The sequence below is a fragment of the Oxyura jamaicensis genome, chromosome 17 (genome assembly GCF_011077185.1).
Source record: "Oxyura jamaicensis isolate SHBP4307 breed ruddy duck chromosome 17, BPBGC_Ojam_1.0, whole genome shotgun sequence".
Lineage (NCBI taxonomy): Eukaryota > Metazoa > Chordata > Aves > Anseriformes > Anatidae > Oxyura > Oxyura jamaicensis.
The window spans coordinates 11,632,153-11,646,395 of record NC_048909.1 but is presented as its reverse complement, the minus strand read 5'-3'; the positions used below and the strand labels follow the sequence as shown (position 1 = coordinate 11,646,395).

The 14,243-nt window shown below is 36.0% G+C and overlaps 1 protein-coding gene across 11 annotated transcripts in view; it reads right to left on the bottom strand.

The window, feature by feature from the left end:
* RALGPS1 (Ral GEF with PH domain and SH3 binding motif 1) overlaps positions 1-14,243 on the bottom strand; it is a 127,465-nt gene that overhangs the window by 22,344 nt on the left and 90,878 nt on the right. For all 11 annotated transcript variants that reach the window (XM_035341857.1, XM_035341856.1, XM_035341854.1 and 8 more), the window contains 4 exons: positions 3,687-3,813; positions 2,660-2,811; positions 1,301-1,352; positions 932-1,012 (listed from right to left, as the gene is read on the bottom strand). In XM_035341857.1, coding sequence (XP_035197748.1) covers positions 932-1,012; positions 1,301-1,352; positions 2,660-2,811; positions 3,687-3,813 — 412 coding nt within the window. The remainder of the gene's footprint in view (positions 1-931; positions 1,013-1,300; positions 1,353-2,659; positions 2,812-3,686; positions 3,814-14,243) is intronic.

Here is a 14,243-nt window from a genome sequence, read left to right as displayed (position 1 = left end):
TACAATTATCTGCTGCTAACCTCTCTTCATTGTCATGTAATCCCAATCCTGATATTTTGTAAATATAACGTCCAATGAAGTTTACCAGAGACAATTAAATCATGTCTGATAACAAATACAAGGAAAATGACATGCACACAATCTCACAGTCAGTTGCAAAAGAAACATCATTCTGTATATGAACTAGTCAGATGGTATCATAAAAACACAGGCTAGTGAATGTGATATACACAGCAGCACCTATCTATACAAGACCTGCACTTCAAACTGGCAGGTATGACTACTTTGATCAAATGGAACTGCCCTGTCTGTGCTAATGTGTATTCTTCCCAGTATTATTAGATAGACGTGAATAAGGGAGTATTTTTCAGAAGCAGGTATAGCTGAAATACTGTTAAAATGTTACTCCTTTATTTATTTATAACATATATATTTGCAATCCTGTTTAACTTCTGACTTGCGCTGCTGTCAGATGTTACTAGCTAAAGTTAAAATGGCTGCACTTACATTTATGAATTATATCAAGATTTCTACAAAAGCCATAGTAAAGTAATTTAGACAAAATAAAAACTCACTATTAATCAGATAATTTTATTAAAAACAAGTCAGTCTAAATGCTAACGTAGCCTTCATAACAAACCTTCTTTTGTAATGTCATAAAACTCAAAAGTAAACAACAGCTTTCTGCAATATGGAAGCCAGATGTAATTACCAGTTGAATCAGCACCTGAACTGAATTTCATCTGAATTGGCCTTGACACAGTTTTAGCATTAACAGGAATTTTTACAAGTGGGACAGGAAGAGTCACATAAGCTGATATAGTCATACAAGGATACTTTAAGACACAAAATAGCTTTTTGATCTAGGAAAGAGCAGAGGCCCAATTAAAGTTTAGCACCGTACACTGAGCAAAGTAGGCCTGAACTGTACCTGTAGACACAGCTTCGACTCCTGGGAGAATTCCGGATGGGTACCCTCCAGTTAGGCCCAAGTGTGGCGTACAAACGACCCCTGTTTGTGAATGTAAGTATCTGATAATTAGTCTAGTTTGAGACTTCAACGGTTAGGTTTTGGTAAACATAAAAGAGGTAGTTCCCAATTTTTTCAGGTCCATGGGAAGAAAAATAGAACAACTTGACGGTGCTTTATGTTAAAAAATGTCTTCATTTTTTTTATTAGCTGATCAATAATTTGATAAAAATAACGATTGATTTAGTGCTTATCTATGCTAGGGATCATTCAGGAATTTCTCAGCTAAATCTGTATAGAGCTCAGTGAGTGAAACAAAAACTAACTCACCTTTCAAGCCCTGATGACAGCTCCTCACTAAATTCTGAGCTTTCACTGCTATCTAGAAAAAGAGGAGTACAGAGAAGGAGTAAGAAAACCACCCAGGGGAAAATAAAAAGCCATTTTATGTGGTTCACCAGAATAATTTTTATATACTATCATGGAAATTGCTCACTGAAATCATGTTTCCAAGTTGGTCTTTAAAGACCATGGTAACATCTAAAATTGGAAGAGGCTTATATCAGCCTATTTATAATTTCTCACTGATGAATGAAGTCATCATTGCTGCTGTGCTTAAATACCAGATATTTGCATGTTACTTTTCTTTTAATTATGTTGCCTTTCCTTCAAAAGCTGAATACTTCAGGAACACAAAATACAATCACTTTGTAAAGCAGTATTTCTACCTCAACATCTGTAATTCAAAGTTATCAGACAAGATAGCATTATTTGTTTTCAACAAGCAAGCACACCTGTAACAGATGGTATGCCAGCTGCTGCTAGGAGCCATAACAATGTGATGTAATTCACAATGATAATCCCTTTTTCTCTTTGAAGCCTATGACCAATCTGTCCCTCCTTCCCTTGCATAACTATTTAACTCAGTTTTAATATGCCCAAGAGTGATGCTCTAATGCTCAGTATAACACTGAAGTGAACTGTGGCTGTATTTTCAGAAGTTCAAAGATCATCTTAGTGTCAAGCTCTCCTTGATTAAGTATTCTGCTAGCCTTTGCAGTCTATTTCCTATTCTAGAAATAGCCTAAGTCATGTAAAAGGTTGTATTTTCTTGCTTAGAATACCAATTCTTGATGTCTTTATTATCATAGTTAATTAATTGTAATACCATAATGTTATTGTCACCTTTTTCACAAGTTTATTTTAAGCTTCTTTTATGTCTCAGTGAGGGCAGCTAAATTATTCTCTCACCTTCTAAAACACATTGTTAAAACTAGTTTTCTTTGTGAAAGAAATATATTATTTGTGAATATATACTGTCTTGGCAGTAGCACCTTTTTTTTTTTCTTCTTTTTTTTTTTTTTTTTTTTTTTTTTTTTTTTTTTTTTTTTTTTTTTTTTTTTTTTACCTGTGAAGGGTAACAAACACTCCATGTTACGTACAGAACATATAGGAAGAAAGTGCTCCATCATGCCACTTTTACCAAAACCATCACTAGGTAATTCTGGAAAATTAAGATAAAGTTGACTAAATATCTGAGCAGTAGCTCTAATCTACTTTCTTCTATAAAAGGGATCAATTTTTGTCCAGGAACTAATAACCTTCATAACTTCCTGCTTTTGGGGATCTCAGAGTTTCCAGAGAACTGGGACCGAAAAACAGTTACGTCATTTCCCCCCCATACCCTACCTATGGAAACGCCATTGGGGAAAATTGAATTCAGTGCATGGCTGCGGGCTGGACTGTGCGACTCCAGGACACTGTCATCCAGAAGGTGGCGTGGCTTCTCCGTCGGGAAGGTGGCACTTTTGCTCTCCACTACACTGAACTGACACATCATGCTGGAAATATATAGGGAGGAAAACGCAAGAACCTTCTTATGCCATCTGATAATAACCCTTTCTGTCTGATTTTTCTGCTTAGACTTTGCCTTATCATACAATGATCATAAATATCTATAGGTTATTAAGTAGTAAGCAGATAAATGGTACTGCTCATTTTCCTGCTGCTTGTATATATGCTCCTTGACTACCTGAACAAGTTTCAAATGTTAGCAGCCTTTTTAAGTAAGAAGCATTACTTTTCTGCAAATGGGAAACTATGTAAGTTTTTTACGCCTCTCTGTACAGTATGTGAACATCATGGGTAGATGCAAAGGTAGAAAAACAAGCAGGCTCCAGCTAAGACACTTCACAGTGATCCTGCACTAAGCTGAACTAACACATCAATTATGCAAACTACTTTTTTGTTAACCCATTAAATGTGAAATTTGGTATATGCTACCCTTAACTGGGGAGCAGGTGCTCTTAGCTGGTAAGTGGTACAGAGAAAAATGTTTATAACCTGTAGAACAGTCCAAAAGGTCACAACTTTCCTGAACGATAATGAGTGCCAAGAAGCTAGTATGTTTCCTTAGATTTATTAGTCAAGATGTTAATAAATAAATACATACATACATACATAAGTACATTCTGCACACCAGGCATCCACAGGCCAAAGTAGCTATACAACTTTGGAGTACTGACAATTTCTGGCACTAGCAGAGAACAGTGTCAACAAAGTATAAAGAGAAAACCTACAGAATAGACATTAGAAACTTAAACACTCCTGCAATACAGGAAAGGGAAGAGGCAAATACCAAGGAACGTTCTGCTGCCAGATTAAACCTTTGTGATGTGTGAAATTGTCTGATGGTGAGACAGCCTGGTGTACCTACTTGTTTCCCAGGCTGTGACTCTTCCTGTGCCTTGGTACAGGAGGTGTAGGTAGACTTGCTGCTACTGAGGCATCAGGACATGTTGGTCTCCTGCTGAATTTCATAATTGCTGACACTTCAGATGGACCTAAAAGACACAGATAACTTAACATTGAACTGATGCAAAACCCAGAAATGTCATGGGCTTGTGTGTTTAGCTGCTTGATTAAAATTAATTGCTACAGATATACTGAACACACCATTTCTGAGTAAGTATTTCTTCCACATCGGGGTTGTAACATCCATTTTTACTATGAATTCATCTCTATATACTTGAACTGCCTGGAAGCAAGCTTTAAAACAGCTTTGCACATACTTTCAACAATGAACTCCTACAAAAAATCTTGGCATCCTTAAAAAAGCTGAATGTGCCAAAGTGTAACATGCAGAACCATACAGTCAGTTTGTACCTTGGGTGTGAGCAGGAATGTCCACACACGTTTGTGTTTTACTCACAACTCCATGTTGTGAATAAATTGTAAACAATCTGCTTATACTGACTCACTGTTTAAGCACGTAAGAGAAAGCAGGGGCTTTTCATGTATCTATGTCCAGACAAATGTATTACTTCTCACACATCTACGAGCTTTAGCAATATCTCACTGCAATTATTTTTCCTCTCATTTAACACATTTTAGGAGGCCCCATGAAAAACATGGACAAGATATTCTTGTTCTAATTCCTTGATGCTGCTCGCAAAAGATCAGCAATGAACTTTGCAATACAGCAGTGAACAGCAAGACCTATCATCATACTCAGTGAATATAAGACTATTCTTGGCTTCACAATAAACAGTTAAGATTTCACTGATAAATATTTGTTTGTGATGTTGGTACTCATGACAGAATTGGGAATGGTGATCATGAAAGTGGCTGTCTACCCCACACCTGCTTATTTTGAGACTTGGTACGGGTTAGGTAGCAGCAAAACAGATTTAAAAAAAAAAAAAAAAAAGCCTCAAGACAAGAAATAGGAAACTTTCTAGTAGCTGAGAGAGGAAACGAAGTTCATTAGAAGAATTTTCAGTAACACCATTCATCAGATCATCATTTACTGGGAGGAGAAAAGAAGAAAAAGAAAACACACTGAATCCTGTTTTCTGCCTTTTTCCTGTAAACCATCATATATAGGAGGGGATTTTTGCCTGCTTGGCTTTGCTACCATTTGTTTATCACAACTGAGAATTTGTGAAACATGACACTAGTAGCATGAGTCACTTGCATGTGGCTTCAGACAAGGTCTTATGTTTAAAGGTCACATGCAATTCTAAAAAAAATGCATTTTTAATCATTTCTTGATCCAGAGATTCAACCAGAACCATATGCCTGGGAGGTCAGAAGAAAAAGGCTGAGTACAGTGTTCTGCTACATTTTCAATTAAAATGTTGCATTTGTAAGAAAACATTAGAAGCTTTTTCCCAAGGTGAATAAGGTTCACTCTCCTCTTCTGCCATGGAGGCTAAGCACCAGTTAGAGTATAAACAGAAAGTGTGATGCCCCTTAATGTGGCTACACAATTGGTTCTGTTTTCTGTGGCTACCTGTTGTGTTGTTCAGTTCTTTCTCTCTGGTGCTACTGCCAGTTCTAAATCAAGATTTACATTAAATCCTTTTAAGTGGATGACATTACAGTTCACTGAAAGCTACTAAAACAATGTTTAATAAATTGTTGAAACTACAGCCTGTTAAAGAATAGCAATCTCAAAGCACAGCCTTAAATGAGTACTAGTATATTGCAATGTTTTTTCACACAGCCACTATGCTACAGAAAATTTAACAAAGTTATTTAGATGCAATACGTAACAGTTTAAAGGATTAGGTTTCTCACTGTGGAAAGTCACTAAACTCAAAGCAGTAAGACTGTTCAATTAGTTTGATTCTAAGACAGTGTTCATTGACACAAAGCATGGAGACTACATCAGAACATCTATCTAGAGAAAAAACAGCAAAATAGCAAGCTTTGTGCTGAAACAATCAAGCCATAACAAAATCAAAGTCAGTTGGCTTTATCTCCAGGTAGTTTATAGATTCAAACGTTATCCCTAACAAAAGCCTCCAAATAAAAAATAGAGATGATGTCTGTCAACAAAAATAGTTATTTGAGAATCTATAATTCACTTTAATTTAGGAAATAAAATCCCCATTTAGGAAGCATGGGATGAAATTTACACTATGAATATAACAGAAACAAAAATATTTGCAATCATTATAAATTAATTATAGCAAGAGATTTTATTACCTGGACAGATAAAAGGTTTGTTAAAAAAAGTGAAACAAATTATGTAATATGACTAAGAGGACTGTGTATCTCAGACTGAAGACTGATATAAAACCAGACTTCAGTACAGGTTAAAATACTGCCCGAGTAAGGTGAGATGTCCCAGTGGTGACGGAATTTATTGGAATAGGTGTAGGAGCCTTACAATTTAAGCCAACAGTTCCAGCCTGGGTTCTTTACCATTAGACATTACAATTGCTTTGATCAGTCCTGTGAAAGGAGATAATGGACTTATTCTAATTCCTAGTTAGGTGTCTTCAGGGAAGATCCCAATGAAAACAGAATGCTTTGTGGGAGAAGGTGAAGACAAGTATCAGCTATGCTGATGATATTCTCTCTGGAGTGGCCATTTTCTACGTAGTTCTGTATCTTACTCATCTCCAAGGCAATAGAAGGAAATATATACAGTTTGTCTCTGTTAACTCTGTGTTAAGACAAAAAGAATCTGAGCCTATAAACCTTTATAGTCTTCACATCTGCTCTGCTGTCAAATGTCTATGAAGAAGAACTGAGAAGTTCAGAGCTCTTGTTAGACTCTAACTTTGCTGCAGGGTACAGTCAGTTCAGTAAGAAGACAGGGGGATGCAGAGGGTGTCAGCATGAGTTACGGGGCACAGGGGAGATGACCTCGTTTCTGTAAAGGGGTAAAATACAAGAAAGCCTGTGCCAAGAAGTATGCCAAGGAGGGTAAGTGGTGAGATGCTGATGAAACCTGCAGAGACCAAGGGATGTTTATGGACATACCAGACTGCTGAGCAATTAGCTGGGGGAACTATGCCTGAAACTGCTGATAACAAAATTCCAAAACTTAAATTCATTCGAGAATGAGTTATTTTGCACTCCCCTCCCCCCTCCCTTTTTTTTTTTTTTCCCTCCAATAACTAAAGTCATCTGCTACTACTAACTCTCTTCACTCTCCTGGCTCCACTCCTAGTGCATACTGTTACCACGATTGCTATTCTGTTTTTTTTGCCTTTCATGGAGACAAAGCACTCTTAGTAGGATTTTCCAGTCAGCTGGCATGAACAAGGGTTAGTTTGGTTTTCATTATTTCTCAACATCATTTTCAAGTCTATGCTGACATGTACAAAAAATAATGTAGAAAAATATTAAAACATTATTAAAAATTGTTTGCAGTAGGGAATGTAAGACAACTTCATCAGAATGAACTGAGTACTGTTTAGCGGTCTGTGGCAAGAACATTTGGAAAAGTTTACACATGTCCCAAAGGATCTCACTGTTTTTTTCCTTTGCATAATTTTTCCATGAATAATCCTTCGAATGTTATAAATGAATGTTACTTTTGTAATCCTTCAGTAGAACATACGAACATTCACAGTCTCCAGAGCTTTTAAATAAAGCAACATGGTGAAGAAGTAATGGTTCACAAATTTTATTTGCTAAAAGTCTATCAATAAACCAATACTAGGCATCCAAACAAAAAAATCTGCAAATGAGTTGCATATTATATGATGAAAAATTTGAGTGACAGGATTTTTTTGTAGAAGGTAAAAACAGCCTCAACTACTTACTATTTTTTCATGAGTAGCTAAGAAGCAAAATTGATGTTTACCAGCTCTGTTTCAAAAACTAAGTAAGGACATTCCAAGACACAGATTCTCTACTTAAATCGTTACTGTGAATTTTTACTTTTCTGTTGCCATTATAACCAAGGTCAGTGTGTGACAATTAAAACTTTCAAACACAAGACCTACTTGCAAAACACACCATAAGGAAATGAAGAATAATGTTGTGTACGCAATCAAGAAAGACATAAAAAATATTAAATCTAGAGTGATGGCTGTTGTCAAAGCACAGATTTCATTTTCAAAGTATTGCAACTAGATCCTGTCAATGCATATGACATGCAATGTTGCACTGGCTTCTCAGACAAGAACATGGTAAGAACAGGACTCTGGCTGCACTTTTCTGCTCTCCCCCACAAGAAGTCTCACCTGAAAACAAAAAAACTAACAAACAATTTCTAATACCATGCACCCTGGGAATACAAGGAACATAAAAATTTCTGCCACATGATCCCTGTTGCTGTAATTAGTGTTCTATTCTAAGGTATAGATAAATTTACAAAAAGTTGTTTGGCAACATTACTCTGCAGTGCATTTTTTTTTTTTTAATTATTATTCTAAGGACAATAACTAGTATAGAATATTAGTCTGTCTACTTTGGCAATCAAGATTTTCTAATTCTAGAAATTTCGCAGAAAGAAAAACTTGAATTCACTGCTTCATTACAGACTTTGTGTTTTTAAACATTCACATTTATTTAAAAGGAGTATTTCCTTTTTCCCTCAAAATCAATTGACTTGCTTTGGTCAACTAATGCCACCCTGCAAATTTGTAACAAACAAACAAAATGAGATATTAAGAGAGAGGGACCTGGTGTTCTTTTGATTTACTTCCCTTCACTTCCAGGTTCTATTTTTTAGAACCTACTTCATGTTTACAGAGCTCCAGAAAAAAAAAAATATATATTTTTCCAAATGCTACCACCTACTGTTGCCAAGAATGCTTGGTATAAATATAGTGTGGCCCTCTTTTGATGTAGTCTTTGCTTTATGTTCAGATTTGCATTTGAACACATCCTCTAATTTAAAGGATAATTCCAAAAGCATGGTTTGCAACAAGTGAATCAACACTGACGGATGCATCAGTCTTTTGTAATGTCTAAAAACAATTATAGAAAAATAGAACATTCAATGAGCAAATTAAGTTATACTTTTCCTTCTCATAAATTTAAGTGTAACAGTGAATCATGCTGGATTGATATCTCAGGATAAAGATGTCCCTTAATGGCCCTGTACAGTTTAAGCAGGCGTGGCTCCATTCACCTGTCTCCATTGGTATTGGGAAAAACCTGCGTGCATATGTGATAGTTCAGTCTTCTTGGACTATTCAATTCTGGCCTATTTTCTTTACTAATATTGCCAAAAAAGGAGACCAGCTGTTACAAATTAAGTGATGTGGACACTGAGGGGAGTTTGTTGATGCTAATATATGAAGTGTCAAATAAAATACAAAATGAACCGTAGAGGAGTCTGCCCAGTAATTCTCAATCGAGTATCTCCTAGAGTAGGATCATGGAAATAGATTAATAACAGTAAAAGATGAAGTTACAGTACAGGTAAGATCACTGTTCTAGTTTAATATAGTCAGCAAACTGGACAAGCCCATCAGAAACCTAGGACACTTTTGTCAGTGCCAGTCTATTAAGACCAGGTACAACTAGCCATATTTCTAATGCACTTCCGACTGCACTGTTAACACGCTTGAGTGTATTTCCTTCAGGTGCTCCCTGAATAGAGGTGACATTTTCAATTTCAGGTGTTACTTTTATAGATTCACTAATGTATAAAACCCTTACTTACACTTCAGTAAAAATGCTGAATTTCTTGCAGAGTAATGTGTGAGTTTGGACAACATCTATATTGACAATGAAGACATATCCATTTTGAGAGCAAAGCTGCAAGGAAACTGAAGTCTGAGTTCAAAAAGAACCACACAACATTAACCAATCCATCAACAAAAAAACCTCTTGCAAAAATTATTTCAGGTGGCTGTTCTGAAGAGACACAGAGTAGATAAAATCCCTTGTCTTCTGGCTGTTTTATGTATTTTTAGCATTCCTAGGTAATAGCTTGGTAGTTAAAATAAGTTTAACTTAAACTAGGATAGTAAAGAGTCTCGTTTGCTAAAGAAGTCATAGAAAGTACTAGAAAGTGATTTTTAAAAATTAAAAAGTCATCATGATCGTCTTCTCTGATGATTTTTACAGAATATTCTACAATTTTTAGGAAACAGGTCTATTAAGAAAAATACAGAGCACACTAATTCTGGCTGGGATTAGTGGTAGATGATAACATGTGAATCCCACACATTTGTTTGGTATTAATTTATTTTGAAAATACTCAAGTGACTTTTAAAAATTTGTAGGGGAAGTATCACAAAGGAAGAGATTGGAAGTGAGCATAAGTTTGAAACTAAAGAGCAATGTTTTCTGGATGGTCTGTAAACTTTTGTGAAGAAAACAAAGTTCTGCCATTTCTAGTTTAACTACAACATAAAAGCAGACATTATGCACATGAAGCAATAATCAAGCACTTGTGAGAGGATTAGACAAACCACATTTCTACAGAAAGACTGGCTGCTAAAGCATTTAACACAAACTATTTATTAGTTGCCAAAGCAACCAGTAAAACAAATGGCAAAATTAAATGTCAGCCTTGGTGTTTATATGGAAATTTAAAAAACAAAAAATTCAAAAACTCTGGGAGTACTTTAGAGATGTCCCTAGTGTAGTATACCTACTTCCAGAGAGTTACAAATGTGCTAACATTCCACTGTCTCTTCCTTCTTCTTTGTACATTTTAAACTTCTGCATATCATATAGTTTACATCTGATGAATCTATCGCTTCTATTAATTAAAATACATATTAAAAGCTCTTCAGCAGCTCTCAAAGCTGAATGGATTCAACACAATGGGCTGAAATCTATCCCATTAACAAAAAGGAAAATACAGCGGTTTCAGATTAATTGCTCCACATTCCTTCTAGGGCAGTAAGGTAAAATCTCTGGTCAACTTATTGTCCTGTCAAGAATTATACTGAGGCCCACTTTGAAGAAACAGAACAAAACAAAATGTACTAAACAAAACAAAATGAAACTAAACTAAACTAAAATAAAGGAAGGTTGAGGAACTGTCCCTGAGTACTGCATAACAAAAATCCTCAAATAAAGGACCCATTGCTGAGGCCTAGATGTTGCTAGAAAGGCTTTCTAAATGCTAGAAACCCGTCCTAATTTAAGGAAAGGATTAGTTAAAGCACACAAAAACTTGAAGACTAGTCATTGAGTCACTCAGAATTAGATAGATAATTTCCTGGGCATGATTATTATTTTAATATTATCTTTTTATATTTGTTTTCCAGGACAGGATAGACATGTTTCAGGCAGCAAGTAACCATTTTCTATATTCTGATTAGTACATGAGCCCTGAACTTTTCAGCATTAAGATGATAAAGAACATGCATAAATTTTTCTACACTGAGCTACACTTAGTGTGCAAATTTTAAGGAACTTAAATTGCTTAGTGTGGTGGTTTTACCGTGCTAGGCAGTTGAACACCACAACCGCTCTCTCACTCATAAGTTAGAAAGCTAACTTATTCGCTATATATTACATTAGATCTTTTCTTTTGTTCTGGAAAAATACATTAAGTTATACCTTCCAAAATAATCTGTTTAATAGCTGTACCATAAATGCTTGGCACCTCCTACCCAACACTGCAGGAACACAGATGTCTTTTACAGCTAATTCAAATGGAAACTGAACAGTTAGCATACTATAAGCTCTCCAGTTACATATTCCCCCCCAGCCTCCCTCACTCTCTCCCTTCCTCCCTCCTTTTCCCTCTCACCATACCAAGGCAGAACAAACTGACTTAAGGTGCTGCCAAGGAAGTTCTGTGAATGACACAGTTCCTCAAACACATACAATTAAACTGTTTAAAGCTCCTTTTTAAATGCTACTTGCAAGCAACAAGAATCTCTACAGTGTTTTGGAAAGCATGAAAACTTTCTGTGAAAGCACTATTCACAGTTATATATGAATTTGGTAATTAAATGAGACCATCATAGCCACTAATAATATACAAAACACGGCCTGTTGTAAGACATTCACTTTAATCAGATGTCTGCCTCCTGTTCAAAATTTACTGAAAAACCAGTTGGCAACCACAGTGGAAAATGGACACATGGTTTTCTCCAGTACTTTGCAAACAGGACTATTGGAGGATATGCTGTTTTTATTGAGCTTCACACTCCTAAAGATACTTAAAGGGAAAAACAAACAAACAAAACAAACAACAAAAAAACAATGTCCCTGGCTAGCATAAACTGTTAATCTTCTTTTGAAAGAGAGAATGCTGAAGTAGGGTAGAATATGAAGTCACAATGCTGAGAAGGAAAATCAGTTTCTATCATCAACACAAGTATATATACTTTAGGACATGAAGAAGATATAATTTCCTGTACTTATGTCCACCATAAATTTTGGAATCATTACCTCCATATTGAACTTTTCTTCATATTTGGAAACATATGGCAGCCTATAAGAAGCAAATATGTCACTTGCAGAACTTAACCACAGAATCAACCTCAATTAGAGCTATTAGTAACATGTTAGCTTTCTGACTGTCAGGAGAACTGAACTGATGATTGCCTTTTGAGGACAAGAGCCTTTATTTATAGTCCATTGAAATGGACTGGAACATTGAACTACTGCCTAGACTATTTTCAGATCATCTCTTATGATCATAGCTTGCTGACTACAAAGGGTTTACTCCTGATGCATAAAGGTTGAAGTGGAAATAATCTCAAAATATGATTTTAATAAATTTTCAATCAAACTAATGTTCATTTGAATACCCTAGAATGTGCTATTTTTAATTCTCCATGGTCAAATAACCCATTACTGATATTTGCATATCGTACATTGGAATTATTCAAGACTTATGTGGATGACTATATTTATGAATGTTGTGAAATAAATAATAAATTACTGCCTTCATGCTTAATTAAATTTTGATGTAAATTCATAATAACTTACTTAACTAACCATCCTCGGGAATTAATTATTATTTTTTTTTTCAATACAGTACATTGAGCCAGCAGTGTGCTCATGCGGCCAAGAAGGCCAGCAGCATCCTGCCCTGTATAAGAAACAGCGTGGCCAGCAGGTCCAGGGAAGTGATTGTCCCCCTGTACTCGGCTCTGGTGAGGCCGCACCTCGAGTACTGCGTTCAGTTTTGGGCCCCTCGCTACAAGAAGGACATGGAGGTGCTTGAGCGAGTCCAGAGAAGGGCTACGAAGCTGGTGAGGGGCCTGGAGAACAAGTCTTACGAGGAGCGGCTGAGGGAGCTGGGCTTGTTCAGCCTGGAGAAAAGGAGGCTCAGGGGTAACCTTATCGCTCTCTACAGATACCTTAAAGGAGGCTGTAGCGAGGTGGGGGTTGGTCTGTTCTCCCACGTGCCTGGTGACAGGACGAGGGGGAATGGGCTTAAGTTGCGCCAGGGGAGTTTTAGGTTGGATATTAGGAAGAACTTCTTTACCGAAAGCGTTGTTAGACATTGGAACGGGCTGCTCAGGGAAGTGGTGGAGTCACCATCCCTGGAGGTCTTTAAAAGACGTTTAGATGTAGAGCTTAGGGATATGGTTTAGTGGGGACTGTTAATGTTAGGTCAGAGGTTGGACTTGATGATCTTGAGGTCTCTTCCAACCTAGAAATTCTGTGATTCTGTGATTCATTCTCTCCTAATACTGCTAGTTAACCTACAATTTTCTATTCACCTTAACATTGACCCAGTCAGTATTTGTGGACTCCAGCTAAGCTCACTTCAGTATAAAGCTACATTACTTGGCTAGCTCAGGACTGTCCAAAGCTTTTCTTTCTGGCTTTAGAACTGTATTTTTATTTGCCTTCCATTAGAGCTCTAATGAAGTCTTAGCCCTCAATTAACAATTACACAGTATTGGTGATGATATTATGCTACTATGACTGAAGTTTGAACTTCCAAAATCATCCTAATTAAAATGTTAACTTCATAACCCCGGTATAAAGCATTTAAAAGTCAGCAATACAAAGTAAAAGCCAACAAAACAAAAATCCCGCTTGTATGTCTGCCTTTAATGCGTAAAATACAATGAAGAGAACCAATTACTTTAAGTTTCAAGTATGGAAAAAATTATCTTCACAAAAACAGTATCAAGCTTGACATGTCTGTACAAAGTGTTAACCAAGAACACCTTATGAACTTAATAGTTATGAAAAATTCCTCATATGAACTAACTTCCTTATATTTTACCCAGCAATTAATAGAATTTAGATTTTTCTCCTTTCATTATGAGCATCTTCCTTTTTTTTTTTTTTTTTCCTCCTTTCTCATTTAAACCGTCTCTCTCATTTGGTATGAAAAAAGACATTCTGAATGCAAAATTAAATCGCTTGTCAGATGAGAAATGTACTCTTTTGTTTTTAAACACTTTTTTTTTTTTAACATATGATTTAGCATCGTGAGACAGAAAACAGGCCGTTCAGCTTAACAGATTAAAATAGAAGAGATTTTGTGATAATGGCTCCTAAGTACATTTTATATATTCTGATGTTCGTTTAGTCTGTTCATAGAAATATTTACAGTTCTCATCTGTAAATTAAATAATTTAATTAA